Source organism: Scyliorhinus canicula, chromosome 7 (genome assembly GCF_902713615.1).
Source record: "Scyliorhinus canicula chromosome 7, sScyCan1.1, whole genome shotgun sequence".
Taxonomy (NCBI): Eukaryota; Metazoa; Chordata; class Chondrichthyes; order Carcharhiniformes; family Scyliorhinidae; genus Scyliorhinus; species Scyliorhinus canicula.
The window spans coordinates 115087855-115110339 of NC_052152.1; the positions used below are offsets into that span (position 1 = coordinate 115087855).

A 22485-nucleotide genomic window follows, 5' to 3' on the forward strand; every position below is an offset into this window, starting at 1 on the left:
TATTTCTCCCCAGAGGCCTTAAAGCATATACATGGACAGCACGGAGCTGAGAGTTTTGTTTCAACAGTGTTAAACAGATCTCGTCTGTGCCACGCATAAAGTAATACCAAGTCCTTCCAAGTTCTCTTCACACTAAGGAAAGATAAGAAAAAGGCTCTAAATTATTTTTTCTCAGAACATTAATCACAGAATTTACAGTGCAGAAGGAGACCATTCAGCCCATCGACTGCACTGGCCCTTGGAAAGAGCACCCCACCTAAGCATTTACGATTGTATTGTCTCTCCTTATCTATTCAGAAGACATTCTTGAAACTTAGCTCAGCAAATTAGATAAAAAGACTTTTAAAATCTCGATTAAAAATCTAAAAACACTTCAAAAAAATAGAAACAATTGGGGGTAAACACAAAATAAATTAAAGACATACTTACGAACATGATGACCAGGTATCAGGCTCATTGCGTGGATATATTTAAATAATCAGCATACATCTAAGAGGAGGAGTAATCAAAGAGACAGCACCCATTGCTGCTAAAGAATGGTGTAATATGGTTTAGAAGAGAATAACTATCCCAGTTTCCTTTCAGAAGATTAGAAATATTGTAGAAGGGGACTGGAAATGCCCCTCATTATTTCTCCAGACATCGAGGGGTTAGATATAATAAAGCAGACAGCTTTTGTATCCAACTGCCCAACAACTGATCCACTCGAGGATTCAGGTAAAACGTTACTTCGAATACTGATGGGTATTCTTAAATTGATATTAGCTGTGCTGTATTTTTAAAGCTTTATTGGATTATGTATTAGATCAAAGGCTGATATTTTCCCAGGATTTGACTAAGTGCAATTTTTGGCACGGAAACTGGTGCGAACCCTGCCGGTGTGATCCGAACCGCAATTTTCTGCCTCTCTCTCTGCACTCCATCTTGCTGTTAGCCACCTCGACCCCACAAGCTGCACCTCATAAGGCCTCAGCGACTCGACCTCCCACACGCTTTTCTCACGCCCCCTGGTCTCCTCTCCTCACAACCCCTCCCTTCTCACACAGCCTGCCAACACATGCCAGGTTTCATTGACATCTGACCCACGAGGCGGCCAGCTAACTTCATCACCATTTGTGTCCCTGCCGGATAAGCGTGCCCACAACTTCCGCGAATGAGAGAAGACTGGTGGTGGGATGCCGGAGTTGAGGATCCTCCTCCATTTGAGGAAAGAGCCCTGGAACCCGGTGGGGAGAAGGCCTGTCCTGAGAGTGAGGTGGGCCTGCGAGAGATAATTGAGGAGCCTATGTATTTTCATCCAGATGACCAAACTCAAGTGAGCTGTGTGTGTCCCAGATCTTTGACCAGGCATAAACTAATACCATCTTTCATTCCTTCCAGCCTGGCCCGTCCACCAGCAGCATCCCACCTCCAACCCTCGACATGGCCTCCGAGGAGATGTCAGAGGAGGACACTGGAAACGTGTCAGAGCTTTCACCCCCACCATCCACTATCGCAGACCCACACCTCAGTAGCCAATCTTAGCAGTCAGCGCCGGCTCTAGGGTTGCTGGAGCCCCAGGCAAGCTGAACTTCGGCGCCCTTGGGGGGGGGGGGGGGGGGGGGGGGGGGGGGGGGGGGGGGGGCCAGGGGGGCCGAGGGGGGCGGGCCGGGGAGGGGGTGCGGGGCCGAGGAGGGGGGGCGCGGCGGGGTGGCGGGGCCGAGGAGAGGCGGGGCCGAGGAGGGGCGGACCCGAGGGGGGTCGGGGCCGAGGAAGGGCGGACCCGAGGGGAGGGGCGGACCCGAGGGGGGGGGCGGGGGGGGGGGCAGACAAGCGGGGGGGCGGACGCGGGCGGACCCGAGGGCGGGGCGGGGGGGGCGGACCCGAGCGGGGGGCGGGGGGGCGGACACGCGGGGGGGTGGACCCGAGGGGGGCGGGGGGGGGACCGAGCGGGGGTGGCGGACCGAGCCGGGGGGCCGCCCTGGGGGCGGGCGGCCACCGCACATGCGCTGGTTGGCACCGGCCCAACTGCGCATGCGCGGGACCCGAGTCTCTGGCGCCCCCGAGCACATAGCGCCCCGGGCGACAGCCCGAGTTGCCGGTGCCTTGAGCCGGCCCTGTTAGCAGTCAGGCTTCAGGGTCACGATCGGCTGAGCACCACACTGCTCCTGATGCACATCAGATGGAGGCAGGAATGTCCCAAGGAGCGGACAGTCGGAGGTCTGCTGAATCCCACAATTCAACTAGGCCGTGCCTCTGGACACATTGGTCTCTCAGCTGCTTGAGGTGCAGAGCCGATAATGCCAGGAAGGGTTGTCAGCGGTACTCCTGTAGCTGCGAGGGAAAAGGGATGAGTTCTACAACCTTCTGTCAAAGGAGGTGGTGCCGGCAATGTGTGGCACTCCGGTCAATACTGCCAGGGTGGCATCATCGGTGGAAAGCCTGGGGGTAGAAATCAAACCCACGGTGGGAGATATCCGAAGCATGGCTCAGTCCCGGAGGACCATTGCCGAGAGCTTCAATTGCATAGTGCAGACAATAGTCGGCCTCCAGGACCAGCAGTGCCAGATGACGGTGAGGCTTCTAGAGCTCACTCCAGCTGCCCCTCCAATCCAAAGAGTATCTGAGTGGCCCATGAGCACTTGGAGGGAGGGGATCTGCTGGAGCACAGCCCGGGGTCTTCCAACAATATGAATTCCCTCTTCCTGAATCTGGCACAACTCAGTATAGCGGTCAATGCGGCAACACCAGTGCCACCTGAAAGTAGGCCGGGGCCGTCACGGTCTTATCTCTCCAGAGGTTGACTACCAAGGGCATCTCCGGTAACAGGGCATGGCACACAGTTGGCCACCTTCACCTCTGATGAGCATCTGCGGTTACATCTAGATGTGGTGTGAGGATATGCAAGTCCAAAGAATTGTTGGGGTACAGTGTGGGCATGGTGAAGTTAGGCACCGGTAGTTGGGGAAGATTGTCACTTGTTAATTTTTGATATTTCACAAAATTAAATGTTATTGTTGTTCACCACTTTAATGCCTCATATTCTTAAGCCTACCTCCCAGTGGCATAGCACTTATCCCCATTAGGGGATAAGTTGTTCTCAGTGGGCATCCATGCCCGCCAGACGATTAGACCCTCTCAGTATGAATGTTTAATTTGCAGTGATAGGATTCAGACATGATTCAGTGATATCTGTACTCTAATCCCCCTCTAGAGCAAAGAGACTGAGGAATATAGTGCAGAATCTCATTCAGACATGCCGGGAAGTCAGCATTCTGGCAGCAGACAGGAGTCAGACATGAGCAGTAGCTGAGGAGCATCACAGACCATTCCTCACTGCAAGTCGTCATCACTCTCCTACATTGACCTGGCAGTAGGCACTCAAGGACTCCCCAGCCCCAGCTCCCTGATGATTGAGGTCTCACCCACCTCCATGTGTCACCGCATCCTAGGAGATTCACACTGCAAGCCAATGAGCTAGTCTTCATCGATTAAGTGGGAGGCGATGAGGGCAACTCTAGGTCTTCTGTCCATGTGCACCTTTACCCCTGCCTGACCTCCAACCTCAGGCCCCTCAGCAGGCTCTTCCTCAGTGCCCTCATGCATGTCCTCCACCTCAAGGACACGTGCTGCTCCTCGAGGTTGTCCTCAGGAAACTCCTCACCTTGCTGAAGAGCCATGTTGTGAAGGGTACAGCAGACCACGATGTGGAAGACCTTCTGGGTCTGTATTATAGGGCTCCGCCAGATGTGTAAAGGCAGCGGAAATACATCTTTAACAGCCCGATGCAACGCTTGATGGAAGGTCAGATCACACTGAGCCCCATTGCATCTGGCCTCCATAGCAGTCTGTGGCCTCCGCACTGGAGCTATCAGCCATGATTGAGGGGATATCCCTTGTCCCCAAGGAGCCATCCCTGCAGCCTGGAGTGTCCCTTGAAGATTCCAGGGATTTGCAATTGGCTGATTATGAAGCTGTCATGCACGTTCTCTGAAAAATGGGCACACATGTGGATGACACACATTTGGTGGTCACACACCAGCTGGACATTGAGGGAATGAAACCCTTTTGGTTGATGAAGTGGGCTCCCTGGTGCCATGGGGGCAGAGAGCAAATTGGGTGCTATTTACCACCCCCCCCGTACCTATGACACAACAGTTATTTGCTCAAACCACATAGCCCTCTCAACCTGCTGTGCCTGTTCCAGATGAAAGTGGATGTAGTGGACAGCCTTTGCATACAGTGCATTCATCACCTCAGAGATGCACTTATGGATGGATGTCTGTGAGATACCACAGAGTTTTGCAGTGGAGCCCTGCAAGAACCTTGTGGCGAAGAGGTTCAGGGTTGCCGTGACATTGATGGGCACAGGGAGTGGATGGCCTCTACTGCAACATGGCGCCTAGTGTCGCACAGTCATAGAATTTTTGGACAATGGGAGGAAATCAGAGCACCCGGAAGAAACCCACGCGTGGGATTCCTCCCACAGTCCAAAGATTTGTAGGTTAGGTGGATTGGCCATGCTAAATCGTCCCTTAGTATCCAAAAGGTTAGGTGGGGTTACTGGGTTACGGGGATAGGGTGGAGGCATGGGCTTAAGTAGGGTGCTCTTTCCAAGGGCCGGTGCAGACTCGATGGGCCAAATGGCCGCCTTCTGCACTGTAAAGTCTATGATTCTATGTCCACCTCCATTCTAGGCTGCTGACCATTTACCATTAGCACAATCGTAATTGGGGTGTCTTGCCCGCCTTTAGGTTGTTTAGACTGATAATTTTGATCCGGTTCCATGGTTACTCTCAATACTGTGTACTGGAGCCAGACTTTGTTTCTGAGGGCCAACTGTGGGCTCTGCCTAGTCTTGCATTTCCTCCTAATGTGCCCCCTGCTATTGCAGGCATAACAGGTAGCTGTAATGAACGGATGATCTCCCCCACACCACTCGCATTCTTCATAGATCCTGGTCTGTGGACCAAATTTCTCCATAGTGGGTTTGAATGGTTCGAGTTTACCAAAAAGAAACATTGTGCCACTTTCAGACTGCTGAACAAGATTGCTCCAAGGAAAGGTTTTCACCGAGGTCTGCTCTCCCAATTCCTGTCGCCGTAGGAAGGCATTCTGGTTGATCCTAATTGCCAATGTAATATCCTGACAGACGGACGACCACCAAGTTGATTATCAAATTACGGTTTATCAAAGGAATAGCCATATACAAAGAGAGAGATAAAAGGCTACCATGTTCAAAGACTCCAAGCTCCTAACTGTGAAAACCATGCTCTGCCCCCAGGGTTTGCGTGCTCCAGTCTCATTGGCTGATCGGATCACATGACGTTCTGGGACCCCACCCTCTCCCCCCCCCTTAAAGGGGTACGCTACCACACCAGCACCAGAGTAGGCATTGTAATGAACGGTGCTCGTCGGGACAGCGATATTCTTGGTACAGTCACTGGCCCGGATGCTCCAAACATCCGTAATGGTCAAAGGTTTCGTATTCAATGTCCCCCTTTCAGTGAAATATTTACTAATCAACTTAGGGGATATTATAGAGTTGCTGTGTCACTACTCTTTCTGTTGGACTGCTATGGAATATTGCTTGCGACGACAGCTGCTGTTTCTACTTGTCCAGCTGCAGCTCAGATTACACTCTTCGACAGTGTGAATATTAACTCTATCTATGCCATGTGTGGTCAACTAGTTGGATACTACACAACCTAGATAAGTTAGACACTTGCTTCAAAGTTGTGGTCCTGAACATTTAGACATTTCTGCAGATGATTCTCTGTCTGGATCTATTTTCCTCACTTAACTGGTGCAATAACTGGATTCAAATTTGTGCCTATGTCCTGCAGGCATCACAGACTGGCAGCGTTATGGTTTCAGTTGGGGAGATCCTTCAGAATACAGTTACAACTAGCGGTTTGACAGCTGCTTAGCGGTTGGGCAAAATTCTTCCTAATAGTAACTGGGAAACAGTTCATCGTGTCTTAGCTAACTGGTATTACTTGGCTGCTTCGGGATGCATCGTGAAGGCACCTGTAAAGCCAACACAATCGAGGCAGAGATCCTCTTGAATTTATTGGGCCACTTGCCCCTTCATCGGGGTGTAAGACATGTTCCCGTTGTGATGGTAATTGCACTTCTTTCTAATTGGCTGGTCGCCACAAAATCAGTTTTGGAAACTATGCTGGTTGATGCTATTACGGACACTATCACTGTAGCTCGTGCACCCAAGAACCTGCACTTGATTTGACCTAAAGGGAAAATGTAACAGTAAACCAGGGAAATATGCATATGGGTCCAAACTGTTTTTTTCCCTTCTGGGCAGGAAGGAGCATTTGTTTCCAGAGTCTTCAGGGGCTTTTGTGGGCAGTGGGGTATTGGGTTTAAGCACAGCATGCCCGCCACCCACAGTCAGCGGGGCTGGTGGAACGTGACAACCAGGGGGTAAATAAGTTATTGACCAGAGTGTTGAAAATCAAAGGGAATAAGTGGACTGCCACCATTCCACCTATCGCTAAATAATGTGCCCACATCCCTTTCTGGGACTGTGGCCCAGAATGCCAGGTTATTTGATGTATGCTGTTGAAATGCACACACCACTTACCCATGGTTCTTTTATTGCTTCTACGCTTTCTAATTCTTTGACCTGTCAGCAAAAATTTGATTTAAAACAGGAGGATAACAAATGAGCTCAGTGCAATTGATCAGAGGATATGTGAGAAACACAGACAAAAATTGATGACTAGTAAAGTATGGCTACTTTTAGCTGGGGAATGGCTACAGGAGAGAAAGTTTAAACACAGACTTGGGTTGCAACCCAAGTGGGAAACAACAGACTCAAATCAAATACATTCCGTTGCTAATGAAAGAACTGGGAAAATAGTTAATCAGCTGAAAAGCGAGCAATCTCTTAAAATTGTCTCTGTTGGCAACCTGAAGTGGTGCCCTGAAGGGTGCAGTCATGGTGGAACTGTACAAGATGCAGTCTCATACTGCCTTCCCGAGCCCGCCTGGAAAACGACAACCGATATGACACTAATCGAGCTTCAAACAACAGCTGTTCCCTTTCCATGCAACGCTCCGTGATATCTCAATACTTGTTTCCGCAAGGAACCACAGCCGAAGCCATGAGCGGGAATTGCAGATGCTTCTTGGAAAGCGCAGCGCTTCAACATTTCTAAATGATGAGGCTTTCCCTTATGTAAGAAAAGGTTTGCGTCTTCGCTACTAACTACAGCAATGCACGTCCCACTGCGGCCTCTACACTAGATTCTCAGCGAGAATGCAGTGTTCCTAGAATTTCGAACTGTACCTCTACAATGTCTAAGGTACCATTTCCTTTTGGTATTATCCCTGCCTCTCAGCCACACCCACTCATCCTGCACAGGCTCCATTGATCAGCCTACACGAGGTGAATTTGACTCCATTATTTTGGCTAAGACATTTGAACTTGAGGCTGTCCATCAAGAAAATGAACTGGTTACACGACTTCACGTTACTCTGCACAGACTTAATGAAGATAATTCAGCCTTTGAAATAAATGTCTGCTGGTGACCCAGGTGAAATGACATGTGAAGAGCAATGTTTTGAGCAACTGGGACAGAGCTACTTTATTGACTGGAGTAGATAGAATGTTTATCCTCATTCTTGTTCTGAAGTGATTTTTGCTTTTAACCCTTTGCAGCGCGGTTGCTTTCGCATGATTGATGTTTTTCTTTTTCTGTCATTTATTGATGCCGTCATGGCTCTGCATGGATTGAATGAACTCGTTCTCCACTGCATTAAAGACTGCATTCCACTGCCTCATCATTTACTGATGGGTAAAGATGTGATTGTATTGGAGGGGGTGCAGAGGAGATTCACTAGGATGTTGCCTGGGGTGGAACATTTAACTTATGAAGAGAGGTTCGATAGGCATGTATTATTTTGGCTGGAGCAGAAAAGACTGAGGGGGTGATCTGATCGAGGTATACAAGATTATGAGGGGCATGAGCGGTGTGGATAGGGAGCAGCTGACTGAAAGGTCAGTCGTGAGGGGAGTTCAAGGTGAGACGTTAGGGGGGGATTTGAGGAACAACTTTTTTATAACTGAGAGGGTGGTGACGGTCTGGAATGCACTGCCTGGGAGGGCAGTAAAGGTGGGTAGCCTCACATCCTTTAAAAAGTACCTGGAACTGTTTGCAGCAGCAGAATAGACCAACAAAGCTTTTGTAACCTTCTACCAAGAGCTGTACACTCCCCAAGTGTATTGGGTGGGGGGGGGGGGGGGGGGGGGGGGAGAATGGAGGGACTCGAAGATGAAGCAGTTCCTCGACAGACTTTCCATGCCAATCATGGGGGAAGGTAGGAGATGGGACCTGGAAGCACCATTAGAGCGGAGAGAAGTCATGGAGGGCATTGACTCCATGCAGGCGGCGAAGGATCCGGAGGGATTCCGATGGACTTCTATAAAAATTTGTACCAGCATTGGCCCCGCACATGCGGGAGATGTCTGCAGACTCGTGAGCAAGGGGAACGCTGGCTCAGGCCTCAATATCGCTGATCCCCAAAAAAGACAAAGACCGGACCGAATGCGGATCATACAGATCCATCTCATTCCTTCACACCGATGCTAAGATCCTGGTGAAGGACCTGGCAAGGTGTCTGGAGAACTGTGTGCCAGAGGTACTTGCGGAAGATCAGATGGGCTTTGTCAAGGGCAGGCAGCAAACAGCGAACATCATGCACCTGCTGAACGTAACCATGGTTCGATCCAGTGCGAGGGAAACAGAAGCGATCAGCTCCCTGGATGCAGAGAAAACCTTAGAAGGGATCGAATGGGAATACCTCATAAGAGGTGCTGGAATGGTTTGTTTTGGGCCAGGGTTCAACTCCTGGGTGAAACTACTGTACAGTGCTCCATGTTGAGCGTATGGACAAACACCACCAGCTCCAAAGACGTCCGGCTGCACTAAGGTATGAGTCAGGGATGCCCATTGTCCCTACTGCTGTTTGCCCTGGCAATCAAGCCATTGGTGATCGCCCTCAGAGTGGCGAAGAAGTGGAGAGGTATCCAATGGGCAGACAGAGAGCACAGAGTCTCGCTGTAAGCTGATGACCTGCCCCTCTGCGCCTCGAACCCTTGGCCAGCATAGAAGGAATAATGACACGCCTGAAGGAGTTTGGAGCTTTTGCAGGTTACAAACTTAACCTGAGTAGGAGTGAAATCTTCCCAGTGACCTCATTGGGGAGAGGGACAGAACTGAGGGGGTTCTGCCATTTAAACTGGCCCAGGCCAAATTCCGCTTCATGGGGATCCAAATAGATCACAACTGGACACGGGCCCACAAGTGGAACCTGACGAATCTGGTGCAGGAGGTAAAAAAGGACCTGCAGGGGTGGGGCTCATTACCACTCTCCCTGCAAGGCAGACGGTCAAGATGAAGCTGCCCAGGTTCCTCCCGATCTACAACCCCAAGTCTTTTTTCAACACTGAGTGAGTGAGTGTGAGAGTGAGAGAGCGTGTGTCCCGAGGATTAGGAAGAAGATCCTGCAAAGGAGGAGAAATGTGGGAGGTCTGGCCTTCCAGTTCTACCAAGGGAGGCCACCACAGAAAGAGTACGGAGATGGGTCAAGGAACCGGGAGCAGTGTGGGTGAGGATAGAGGAGAATTCATGTACAGAGACATCCCTCCAAGCGCTAGCCATGCAGAACCAAATGAGATAGCCGGACTAACCCAAATGTCCACCATGGCCTGGTGGAACAATGGAAGCCTCCTTCAAAAGGTGGAGACAGGTCAAGGGGACACTGACGGTTAGGCACAGGTACACGGACAGTATAGTGACCCTGGGGGAACTCACGGAGAACTTCTGGTTCCCAAGAAGGAACAACCTGTGGTACATACAGGTCAAAAAAATCCTCCGCATCGAAACAACGACGTACCCCCAGATACCAGGACATTCATGATTAGAAAGACTACTGAACGCGGGCGACATAGGGGAGGGGAACTGTGCGGACATGTATGGACAACTGTTAGAAGAGGTGCTCTCACCCCTGCACGAGACAAAGAAAACGCGAGGGGAAGAACTAGGCAGGGACATAGGGGGGGATTCTGGATTGAAGTACTGCACAAGGCAAACATCACTTCCACGTTCGCAGGGCAGAGCCTAACGCAGCTAAAGGTGGTGCAGAGGGCACACCTAACTATTACACGCATTAGTGAGATATTCGCAGAGGTGCCGGACAAATGTGAGCAGTGCCAGGGAGGCTTGGCCAACCACACCCACATGCTCTGGTCTTTCCCCAAGCGTGTCGGGTACTGGACATCTTTCTTTGAAGCCATATCCAGGGTTGTGGGAGGGTGGGGCCAAGCTCACTAGTGCCGGTCTTTGGGGTATCTGAGCAGCCGGAGCTCTTCATAAGGAGGGTGGCGCACGCCCTAGTCTTTGCTTCCCTGATCACCCGCCGGAGACTCCTGCTGGAGAGTGGCGGCACCACCTAGGGCTGCAGACCGGCTGTCCAACCTGGCGAAATTTCTCAGGCTGGAAAAGATAAAGTTCGCCATCTGTGGTTCGGAAGAGGGCTTCCGCAGGACGTGGAAGACATTCACCAACTTGTTTCAAAACCTGTCACGGCCAGCAACCGGTAAGGTCGGGGCTGGGTGGCAGGGAGACTCGGGACAAGTCACGGAATAAGGAAGTGAAAGGAAAGGGGGGGGGGGGGGGGGGGGGGGGTCAAATGCACCCAAGAACAACTCAGGTCAGGCAGCAGAGAAGATGCGTGTATCGGCCCTGTCTGGACATGTAAAGTGTGGTAAACCACTGTTACACCTGCATTAGGTGCTGTAAGGTAGGACCTGTACTACAGGTTCGCCGGTAGCCCCTGCCTGCTGGCTCCGCCCAGTAGGAGGAGCATGTCCTCTATTCTATTCAGCAGCCATTTCGCCAGCTGCTGTGGGAGGCCACACATCTCACTGCAATAAAGCCACAGTCGTATCCAACCTTAGTCTTTGTACAATTGATCGTGCATCATAACGTTCGCAATAAAATTCGAAAAACCCTAGCAAAAAACATTACTTTGAACATTGATGGGTATTCTTAATTGATATTAGCTGTAGCACCGTATTTTAAAAGTTTTATTGGATTCTGTATTAGAACTACCGCAATGATTTTTACTTTTTACAGTCATTAACGTTACGATCTACTCATCCAGTTAGAAGTGTTTTGCATGTTAAATAGTTCTGTAATAAACTTGTAAATAAGTTGGTGAAGTATAAGGGGCGGGATTTCCCGGCTCCTCGCTGGTGGCGCGATTCTCTGGTCCTGCCGGCAACACACCCCAGGCTGTGAATTTTCCCAGTGGTGTGGGGTTGCTTCAATGGGAAATCCCATTGAGAAGCAGTGGGAGTAGAAAATCCCACCGCCAGCGAACAGCATGCCAAAATTCTCCATAGCAGCGGTGGTGTGGTGGACTCACCATGGAGAATCCCGGCTAACTTTCCTTGTAGTCCCTGCGGGCGTTGTAAGATCCCATCTCTCTTGTATTTTCTAAAGATGGGAATATGAAGAGCGAACCCCCCCCCCCCCCCCTCCCCTCCCCCCCCAACTTCCCAGAGCTTCATATCTGGGTAGTTATAACTTGACCAACAATTTATTTAACAGGTTATCTGGTAAAGGGTCATATATCTTAATAGTCACTTTCCTTGGGAGAGATGTGGTTCACTTTCTCAGACCCAAAATATGTTTGTGTGAAGTTGCTGACTTGAACTCAGTTGAGGGTGATTGTCAAGGGAGTGCTCCTGACCGTGATAGTCCCTATTTGGGGCTAGAGTTATAATCCACTTCATGTCACGTCCTCAACAAACTCTAATAAATTTGTCAAACATAATTTCCCTACCACAAAACTACATTTATATAGAATTTACAGTGCAGAAGGAGGCCATTCAGCCCATCGAGTCTGCACTGGCTCCTGGAAAGAGCACCCTACCCAAGGTTAACACCTCCACCCTATCCCCATAACCCAGTAACCCCACCCAACACTAAGGGCAATTTTGGACACTAAGGGCAATTTATCATGGCCAATCCACCTAACCTGCACATCTTTGGACTGTGGGAGTAAACTGGAGCACCCGGAGGAAACCCACGTACACACGGGGAAGATGTGCAGACTCCGCACAGACAGTGACCCAAGCCGGAATCGAACCTGGGACCCTGGAGCTGTGAAGCGATTGTGCTATCCACAATGCTACCGTGCTGCCTACATTGGCTCTGCCAGATTGCATTATAATTTTCCAAATATGCTGCTTCTACTTCCTTAATAATGGATTCCAGCATTTTCCCAATGGCAGATGTTAGATTAATTGACCTATAGTTTCCGGCTTTTCCTCTGCTTCCTTCTCTGAAGTTACATTCACAGTTTTCCAATCTGCTGGGACCTTCCTAGACCCAAGGGAATTTAGAAAAATTCCAACCAATGCACTGTTTAACTCTGCAGTCACTTTTTTTAAGTTCCAAGAATGAAGACCATAAGGTCCACAGTTTTTAATCCCATTAGTTATCCTCGTACTTTTTCTCTAGTGATAGCTTTATTTTCCTCCCCCTCTTTTGCTTCTTGATTTTCTACTCTCCTTGGAATGCTTTTAATGTCTTTGACCATGAAAACAAGATGCTAAATACTTGTTTAAAGTCTCTGAAAGGTCTGGGAATGGGTCAAGTCTTTGAAATCTATGCTTCTTCAGACAGCAGCTGTTCAACAACAGTAATCCTTCTCCCATAACATCTAACAGACAAATGGGTCTGGACACCCACCCACTGTGTCTACGCATCCAGGCTCCAGGATTTCCATTGGGGTCAGTGGATAGAAATCCTGTCCTTTCACAGTGAGGGCAACAGCGTGGGATCACAGAATTTGGAGGAAGTTATATAGAATATAAAAACTTTCGCTGATTATTTATGTTTGGAGTCCTTTGTTGTTTCCAAACCCTCTAATCATAATTGATTGCATGTGCACAACTTAAACATTTAAAAAATGATTTCATGTATGTGGATGTCAATAGCTAGGCCAGCCTTATTGATCATCCCTAGTTGCCCTTTTAAAAAAGGGTGGTTGTGAGCTACATACTTGGAGTGTACTTATTGCGCACACATGGAGTGAAATATACACCCCGAGATGTTTATTCGTTTAGTTAAAAATTTATTATACTGGCTAAAGATAGTGATCATTTCCTTCAAGTGCATAGAATCATTGAATAATTAATGTGCAAGTTCGGTGGGGTTAAGGGGATAGGGCAGGGGACTGGGCATAGTTAAGTGCTCTTTGGGAGGGTCAGTGGAGACTTAATGGGCCAAATGGCCTCCCTCTACACTGTAGGAATTTTTTTGGAAATAGCACAGAGGAAGCTATTTGGTCTGCTGAGTCTGTGCTGGTCTTCTGCAAGAGTAATTAAGCTAGTCCCATTCCCCCACCCTTTAACCCCGCAGTCGATTAGCCAATTCCCTTCTAAACCCACGATAAAATATGTTGGGTGGGATTTTCCAGCCATTCATGCCAGCAGGATTTTCCACCCCCGTGGTCAGTAACCCGCACACTGCAGGCTCCCTGGTAGCAGAGAGTGTGAACAATAGGAAACTCCATCGGCAGCAGTGGATTCATAAGATCTCGCCACTGGACAATGGTGGATCGCTTCTGCAAAATGCGTTATGGGGGGAGTTGAGCAAAATCCAACCCATTGCCTCTCGCTCTACCACACTGTTCGGCAATCCACATCCTAACCACTCACTGCATAACAAGGTTTTCCTCTGGTTGCCATGGGTTCCTTTCCCAAGTACTTTAAATCTATGTTCCATTGCCAATAAGAACAGCTTTTCTCTGCCCACTTCATCTCAACTAACTTTCCCTCAAAGTCTCTCAGGTGCTGTGCAAGGGACAACCAGGCGTTCCACAAGTATCTCTCCCTTGTGTGGTCATATTTCAAGGGACCACGCACTGTAAAAAGTGCACCCAGCAAAGAGGCCTGGGGCCTGGACCCCTTCATAGTTTTTTAATATCCTCACAGTCCACAATATTTTCAAACTTTGATAATGTGCCCTGTGCACCCAGCCCAAGTCATTAATATCTATGGAGAAAAGCAGTACTCTTGGTACTGACATCTGAGGAAACTCATGCCTCCAGTCTGAAAAACATCACTACTCCAGGAATGATAGTGCCAAAGAGAAAAAGGTATGGAAATTTTTTGTGACAAGAATTGCATAACGCGGAAAAATCACTGTAACGTAAGGGGCCGGAGAACTACAGCACTCTATACAACCTGTGGTGCAATGCAAACGCTTCTAAACCACATGACATTGGCGGAATTGTAAACCTACGGTGAGATTAATGCAGTTCGGCTCACTGTTGGACTTTAAATCTAATAACCATCTAATCTGGCCAGGGTGCTGACTTTCCAGTAGCCTTACTATAAAGGAACAGAATATAAATCCCGCATAAGTATCAGTAATGCCATAAACAGGAGGCAGGGGTGGGGGAGAGAATGAGAGGGTGAGGAAAGGGAATGGGATGAAGGGGCGAAGAGCAGAGAGAGTGGGGGTGGGGCGCGGGGAAAGAGAGGGCTTTGATAGGGGAAAGTACTTGTATTTTTCTTGTTGTTTCTGGCTGGCTCCAACGATGTTCTTCAATGAGGTTACTTATCCCTTATATGTCTACATGCTCGTCCACTCATCTGGTCTATCGATGTGCTGCAGTGTGAAGTTGATGGGAGGAAAGGTCCCCTATCAGGAATGAGGTTTGGAGGCTCCACTCTGGTGTAAGAGAGGGGTAGACAGAGAGGGAAGTGGGAAAAGGGGGATGGAGCAGGGGGAAGAGGAAGCGGACAGAGAAAAGGGGGAGCGAGTGTGCTCTTTCAGTCCAGCAGAACTGACCGAGCTCCCCTAACTAGGTCCATCCGACATTGCTATACTTCCACAGAACTGTCTGTCTGATAGCGAAGCACTCTCTTAATACTGATCGGACAGTAGTGCAGCATTGCCTCAAATCTGCCCTCTGAAAATGCAGTGCTCCCTCAAAATGGACCCTCTGACTGTGCAGCACTATATCAATATTAAACCTCTGACATTGCAGAGACCTCTTTGCACTGTTCCTCTGACAGTGCAGCTGTCCTTCAGTACACTTACTACCGTGGTGCAATTTACAACTGGCCCTTAAACAAGGCAGAAATCTCAGTCCTGGCCTTCTCACAGTGCTGTACTCCTCAATACTGTCCTACCATCAGTTCTGCATTCCCTCAGACAGTTTTCCTCAGCACTCCGCTCCCAACAGTACAGCATTCTCTCAATACTGACCAACAAACGTTGGGTCCAGGCTGGTGTGAGGCTCAGTAACCGCTCGCCTGTTGTCTGCCTCCAGCCTTGTTACTGGAGGGGATTTTCCAGCCTTTGCGATTCCCTCTTTTTCAGCTTCTCCTTGACCTCGACACCCAGCAGTTGTTCAAATTAGTAACGGCACAACCGAATGTCACCAGCATGGCGGCAACCCAACCGGCCAGAATTATTGCTTCTCAATGACCAACCAAATCATAGATTCCCGCCTTTGTTGTTCCTCCAATCACAGATTTGGTCTGTGCAGGAGATGCAAGATTGGGAGAGAAGGACCCTGTGATTCGAGGTCCTGGAGTAGCCACTGTTGTGGAGACAGTATTTATGATTGGAGCAACAGCTGTCTCTCCCATGCTTGCTGTTTCTCTAATCACAGTTCTGCAGTTAGTTCCTACTCTCAGAGATGGGAAGAGTTGCGATGTTTTAAAGCCCTATACTTTAAAATATCAACATTTGCAATTCTTCTATCCTCTGGCATCACTCCCTATATCTAAGGGATCTTGGAATGTGAGGGCCAGTTATCTCTACACATTTCTACTTTATTTCCTGAGCCATCCACGAATGCATCCCATTCAGTCCTACCAATTTTAAGTACAAGCAGCCCCTCCAGTATTTCCTCGATGAATTTTTAGCCCACCCAGTATCTCGACTACCTTCTCTTTCACCATTACTTTGGCAACATCTTCTTTCTTGATAAAGGTGGATGCCAAATATTCATTTAGTACCTCGCCCATTCATCGGCCTCCATACATAGATCCTTTTTAAGTTCTTTAATCGGCTCCATGCCTCCTTTCACTATCCTTTTATTTATATATGCCGATAAAAGACTTTTGGATTCCCTTTTATGTTAGCTACCAGTGCATACCCTCACTTTGCTCTCCTTTCATTTTCCACTTAACCTTCTGTATTCAGCCTGCCTTTCAACTATATTATCATTTTTAAGCACCATTTTTCTGCTTCATCTTACTCTCTATCTCATTTGTAATTCAGGCTTTGGCTGTCTTACCTTTCTCCACTTGTAAGAATGTACCTGAACCATCTGCTCTTTGAAGACAGCCCAATGTCCCATTACAGCTTTGCCTGCCCAATCACTGATGTGATTTAACTTCACAGATTTGTTCTCAACACTCCGAAATTGGCACTCCCCTAATATTGTATTTTCACTTTTAGGAGTTTCCCTTGTCCTTTCCCATAACTTTTCTAAAACCTTGAAAGATCACTGTTCCCCAAATGTTGCCCAGTTGACACCTGATCCACCTCATTCTCAGAACCAGGACGAGCAATGCCTTCTTCCTCGCTGGGCAGAAGCATACTGATCAAGAAAATTCTCCTAAGCACATTTCAGAAACTCTTCTCCCTCTCTGTCTGATATATTATTGTTCTTTCCATTTATGTTAGGAAAATTTAAAACCCCTATTGCATCCATATAATTTCTCTCCAATTTTTCTCCCACAGTTGAACCTGTAAATATTCCTAATAATGTGACTGTACCTCTACTGTTTCTTACTATCGAATTAACTCTTGGCTCACATATACAAGTAGGGGCTTTTTCAAAGACTATCGCAGTGTCTTTGCCTGGTACTGACATTTGTCTCGATGATCAAATAGCTGAACCTCAGTTAGAACCATAAAAGTCGTACCTTGCAGGAGGAGGCCATTCGGCCTATCGAGTCTGCACCAACCCTCTAAAAGAGCACCCTATCTAGGTTCAATCCCCCGCTGAATCCCCATAAACTCACCTAATCTTTGGACACTAAGGGGCAATTTACCATGGCCAATCCAGCTAACCTGCACATCTTTGGACTGTGGGAGGAAACCGGAGCACCCAGAGGAAACCTACACAGACAAGGGGAGAAAGTTCAAACTCCACATAGACAGTTACCCGAGGCCGAACTGAACCATGGTCCCTGGCGCTGTGAGGCAGCAGTGCTAACCACTGTGCCACTGTGTCACCTCTCAATTACATATTATAAATGGACTGCACAGCTATTTCTGTAGCAGGAAAATGGTTGTCTCAGTAGTGTTCAAGTGAAAGCTCGAGGAACATCACTTATATTTCGACTTGGCACTGTACAGCTTTCTGGACTCAACATAGAGTTCAACAACTTTGATCATGACCCCTGCTTTCTTCCTGTTCCATGTTTTTTCATCTCTTTTTTCTTTGTTTTGCTGGGTTGGTCTTGTTTTGTTTCTTTCTTCCTGTTGAATTCAGATGATTGATATGTAGCCATTCACCCTCATTTGGATACCACCTTTGTTTCTTTGCTATGGTCAAGTTTCCAGCGGTTTCGTTCCCACAAAACCGTAGAAATTTGTTAAATAGTGAATGCTGAACATGCTTTTCATGTGGGACTCAATTGGGATAGTTTCCAGACAAGCAAGGGCAGCATTGGTTTGTGCAGTTACTCCACAGCAAATTTTAATAATAATAATAATAATAAATGTAATCTTTATTGTCACAAGTAAGCTTACATTAACACTGCAATGAAGTTACTGTGAAAAGCCCCTAGTTGCCACATTCAGGCACCTGTTCAGGTACACAGGAAGAATTCAGAATGGCCAAATTACCTAACAGCGCGTCTTTCGGGATTTGTGGGAGGAAACTGGAGCAAGGAGGAGGAATCCCACACAGACACAGGGAGAACGTGCAGACTCCACACGGACAGTACCCTATGGTGGAAATCGAACCTGGGACCCTGGAGCTGTGAAGTAACAGTGCTACCCGCTGTGCTTCCGTGCTGTGCAGGCCCTGTATCTGACAGACAGTGGAGCCTCCTAGCAATATGTTGAAGATTTGAAATCTGAACAGAGCCATCATTGCAGCTCTGGACTGAGGGATTTGGACATTTCGGTTTAATTTCTTCGTTCGGGCTGAAAGTCAGCTGCAGTCATTCCCGTCTCCGCTCTGTCATGGCTACCGTCTCCCTAGGGACTGAGGACAGATGGCAAGTGAGCAAACAATTGCTCACGCGATGGGCGATGAGATGCACAAAGCGCTGGTAAGTGAAAACGCAAACAAGGAAGTCATGAAAGGCATGGCTTTACTACAGAGCTATTACCAATCTCTCTGACTGTTGCATCATGAACTCTTTTTGTCATTCAATCTCTTTCCTGCCCTTCCCCTTATCAGAGAGCTCCTGTTTTATTCACCCTTTCCCCTACCATTGGCTTAAAAACTCTTCCACTTCCACCTTCAGTTACATAGAACATATAGTGTAGAAGGAGGCCATTCGGCCCATCGAGTCTGCACCAACCCACTTAAGCCCTCACTTCCACCCTATCCCCGTAACCCAATAACCCCTCCTAACCTTTTTTGATCACGAAGGGCAATTTATCATGGCCAATCCACCTAAACTGCACATCTTTAGACTATGGCAGGAAACCGGAGCACCCGGAGGAAACCCACACAGACACTGGGAGAACGTGCAGACTCTGCACAGACAGTGACCCAGCAGGGAATCGAACCTGGGACCTTGGCGCTGTGAAGCCACAGTGCTAATCACTTGTGCTACAGTGCTGCCTGAATTCTAGCCACAGTTCTGATGAAAAGTCATCATGACCTGAAACATTAGGTGAGGGTTTCTATTTTTATTTCAGGATTGGATGGATGGCCTGCCTTTGTTCCTATAAGGAATATTAGCTTACCCTTTATACAATATTTAAACTTACTTCAAATAAAAATTCAGAACAGTTACAGTCCTTACAACAGAAGAGGAATTTCTTTAATAAGTACTAACATCTACATATAGTACAAAGGTACACTATGCCACTTCTTTCAGACATTATAAAACATTCTACTGTATTACTTGTACCTTTACTTTAGAAATTAATATTTTGCTTAGCCAGTACCTTCCCATTGCAAAAGCAATTTTTCTAAAGGGCTGTTTGGTAATGCAAGATCCACGGGGCGTTTCCCTTCAGCATTCTTAGCGTCAGTGTCTGCTCCATGTTCCAGCAGTAGATTGACTAGTTGTGTATCAGAATTCCTGGTTGCCACGTGAAGTGGAGATTCAAAATTTTTGCTGATGTTAACGGCGGCACCTAAACAAGTGAATTGTGGGAAGGAAAAGAAAGACGATTTTAAAGGGTTGGATTTTTTTCCAGCACCTGCTGAATTTCCGAAGTTGGAAAACCTTGGAAGGTCAAACACTCTGCATATTGGAAAGTCGAGGAAAAATGTGAGTAAGAATGAGACTTATCCCTCGGTCCAGTAATGCTCACTTTAAAATAGCCATTGTTATTTTCAATTCTAGCCACAGTCTCATCCCTCCCTATCTCTGTATTGACCTTCACCCATATAGCCCTTTGAGATTATATAGGATTTACAGTACAGAAAAATGCCACCCTCCACTGTTTACACTGGGGAGCAGGAGGAGATGGGAGAGGTCAGGGATCATGGATCACCAAGGATGCCTGGGACATTGGGGGATCAGAAACACCTTGGGGAGCTGGAGATAATGGTGGTCAGTGGGGGGGGGGGGGGGGGGGGGGAGACACACAAACATTGTAGACATGGAAACATCTGTAAATTGTGGGATTGGAAATATTGCGGTGCAGCAGAGAAATTGGAGGGATCAGAGACATCAAGGGAGATGACATTTGGAGAAGTTGGAGGTGGGTTAGAGATATCAGTGTTCAAGACATCAAACATTTGGAGATAAAGTTGGGTTGAAGACATCAGGGTGGGGTGGAGATATTATAGATTCACAGGCACCTCGAACATGGAAGAAACATGGTTATCGAAGAGAAGCTGACACGGCACTTCAATGAGAAACTGTTCAAGTCAAAAAGCAAGACTGAGTGTGTCCAGTGCCCAGATCCATGCCAAGTGATAGAACATAGAACATAGAACAGTACAGCACAGAACAGGCCCTTCGGCCCTCGATGTTGTGCCGAGCAATGATCACCCTACTTAAACCCACGTAACCTGTATACCCGTAACCCAACAATCCCCCCATTAACCTTACACTACGGGCAATTTAGCATGGCCAATCCACCTAACCCGCACATCTTTGGACTGTGGGAGGAAACCGGAGCACCCGGAGGAAACCCACGCACACACAGGGAGGACGTGCAGACTCCACACAGACAGTGACCCAGCCGGGAATCGAACCTGGGACCCTGGAGCTGTGAAGCATTGATGCTAACCACCATGCTACCGTGAGGCCCCCTAATCCATCCGGTTTTAATCTTATTATAGTTTTGCATAGCATTTGATACAACTGAATGACATGGTGGGCATTTCAGAGGCAGTTAAGAGTCAACCACATTGCTGTGGGTCTGGAGTCACATGTAGACCAGGTAAGGTTGGCTGATTTCCTTCCCCAAATGACATTTAGTGAACCAGATAGGCTTCTACAACCATCGATGATAGTTTCATCATCACTATTATTGAGACTAGCTTTTTAATAATAAGAATCTTTATTAATGTCACAAGTAGGCTTACATTAACACTGCAATGAAGTTATTCTGAAAATCCCCTAGTCACCACACTCCAGGGTACACGGAGGGAGAATTCAGAATGTCCAATTTCCCTCACAAGCACGTCTTTCAGGACTTGTAGGAGTAAACTGGAGTAAACTGGGAAACCCATGCAGACGTGGGGAGAAAATGCAGACTCTGCACAGACAGTGACCCAAGCTGGGAATCGAACCCAGGTCTGTGAAACAACAGTGCTAACCATTGTGCTGCCGTGCCGCCCAATGTAACAAATTTATTTAATTAGCTGAATTTAAGTTCCTCACCAAGGCAATACTATTGCTCTTCTGTATAAGATGCACAAAAAATAATCAGGAGTGGTTGGACTGATGAACAATGTCTCACAAATTGACTCTAGCAATTGGTGGGAATGCACCATAAATTTAAAGCTATTGTATGGGAACGGCAAAGTCCTGGATTTCCCAGAGCATAATCCACACAGCAGCAAATCCACTCCAGTATCCAAGAATCAACTTTACATTTCCGTATATAGGGCAAAGGTCCATAGAACATAGTGTCCCAGACATATCATGAATGTAAATTCACTGCTCATGTCCAACAGTGGGCGCGATTCTCCCAGAGAGGGAGAAATCGTAAGGCTGGCGTCAAATCCGGGCGGGTTTGACGCCAGCCTCCCCCTCCCCGACTGGGAACCGATTCTGGTCCCCGGTCGGGGCTAGTATGCCGCCGCCGTAAACTCCGGCATCGCGGGCTTAACGAATTTCGTTAAGCCCGCTTGCCAGAGTTTGCGCCGGCTGACGCGTCACATGACGTCAGCCACGCATGCGCGGATTGGAAGACTCCAACCCGCGCATGCGCGGATGACGTCATCGCGCATTTGCGCGAAACCCGCGCATGCGCGGGCCAGGATGCCCCTCAGCCGCCCCGCGAAGTGATACAGCGGGGCGGCGGAAGGACAAAGAGTGCGCGGGTATCGGACCCGCTGCTCGCGATCGGTGGGCACCGATCGCGGGCCCATGGCACCCTTGGCACGGCCGTGGTACTGCCGTGCCAATCGGTGCCATGGTTTTAAAAATCGGCACTTTACGGCCGTTTTTACGAACGGCCAGTCCAGGTGTGTTTGCCGTTCGTAAAAACAGCCGTAAAGGGCTTGGAACTCGGCCCATCGGCCAGCTGAGAATCGCTGCTGGCCGTAAAAAAACGGCAGCAGCGATTCGTATCGGGAGTCGGGCGTGGGGGGAGAATAGCGGGAGGGCGTCAGACTAGCGTGGCCGTAAAATTTTACGACCCCCGCTATTCTCCGCACCGTCGTGAGTGCGGAGAATTGCGCCCAGTGTTTTTGAACTGATAACAAAATGCAGTTGCAGTGGTCCCTGTGCTTGGAAATATAGGACAACTGTGCTGCCATCTGAATGATAGGAGGACTTCCATATGGTATCATGCATGAGGATGGAGCATCTGTAGAGTAGGCCATTCAGCTCTTTGGGCCTCTGCTCTAATGTCAGTGGGTCACAGAAAATGTGCATGTTAAGGCAGTTAGAATCGGCAATATTAATATGAAGTGACCGTTCCGAAGGAGATGAATGATGTACTTTTTTGGCTGCACTTACTGAGAGTTGCCAGGAGCTAACATACATGTCCACTCAGATCTGAGATGGGATCCCAGATTATATACAAGTTCAGTACCCCTGGTTTTACTATGCCACAACTTGTGAGGTTAGAA

General features: G+C 48.2%; 1 protein-coding gene across 8 annotated transcripts in view; it reads right to left on the bottom strand.

Annotated features, from left to right (window-relative positions):
* The window catches only part of LOC119969291 (ankyrin repeat and SOCS box protein 9-like), a 131894-nt gene that overhangs the window by 15537 nt on the left and 93872 nt on the right, over positions 1 to 22485 (bottom strand). For 7 of the 8 annotated variants that reach the window (XR_005461326.1, XM_038802713.1, XM_038802710.1 and 4 more), the window contains exon 7: positions 19173 to 19364. Coding sequence is in view for 7 of the 8 variants with exons in the window: in XM_038802713.1 (XP_038658641.1) it covers positions 19173 to 19364 (192 nt within the window). In the remaining variant the exon portion in view is untranslated. Of the gene's footprint in view, positions 1 to 18025; positions 18320 to 19172; positions 19365 to 22485 lie in introns of those variants that run through there. The other variant, XM_038802715.1, reaches the window with a different exon arrangement.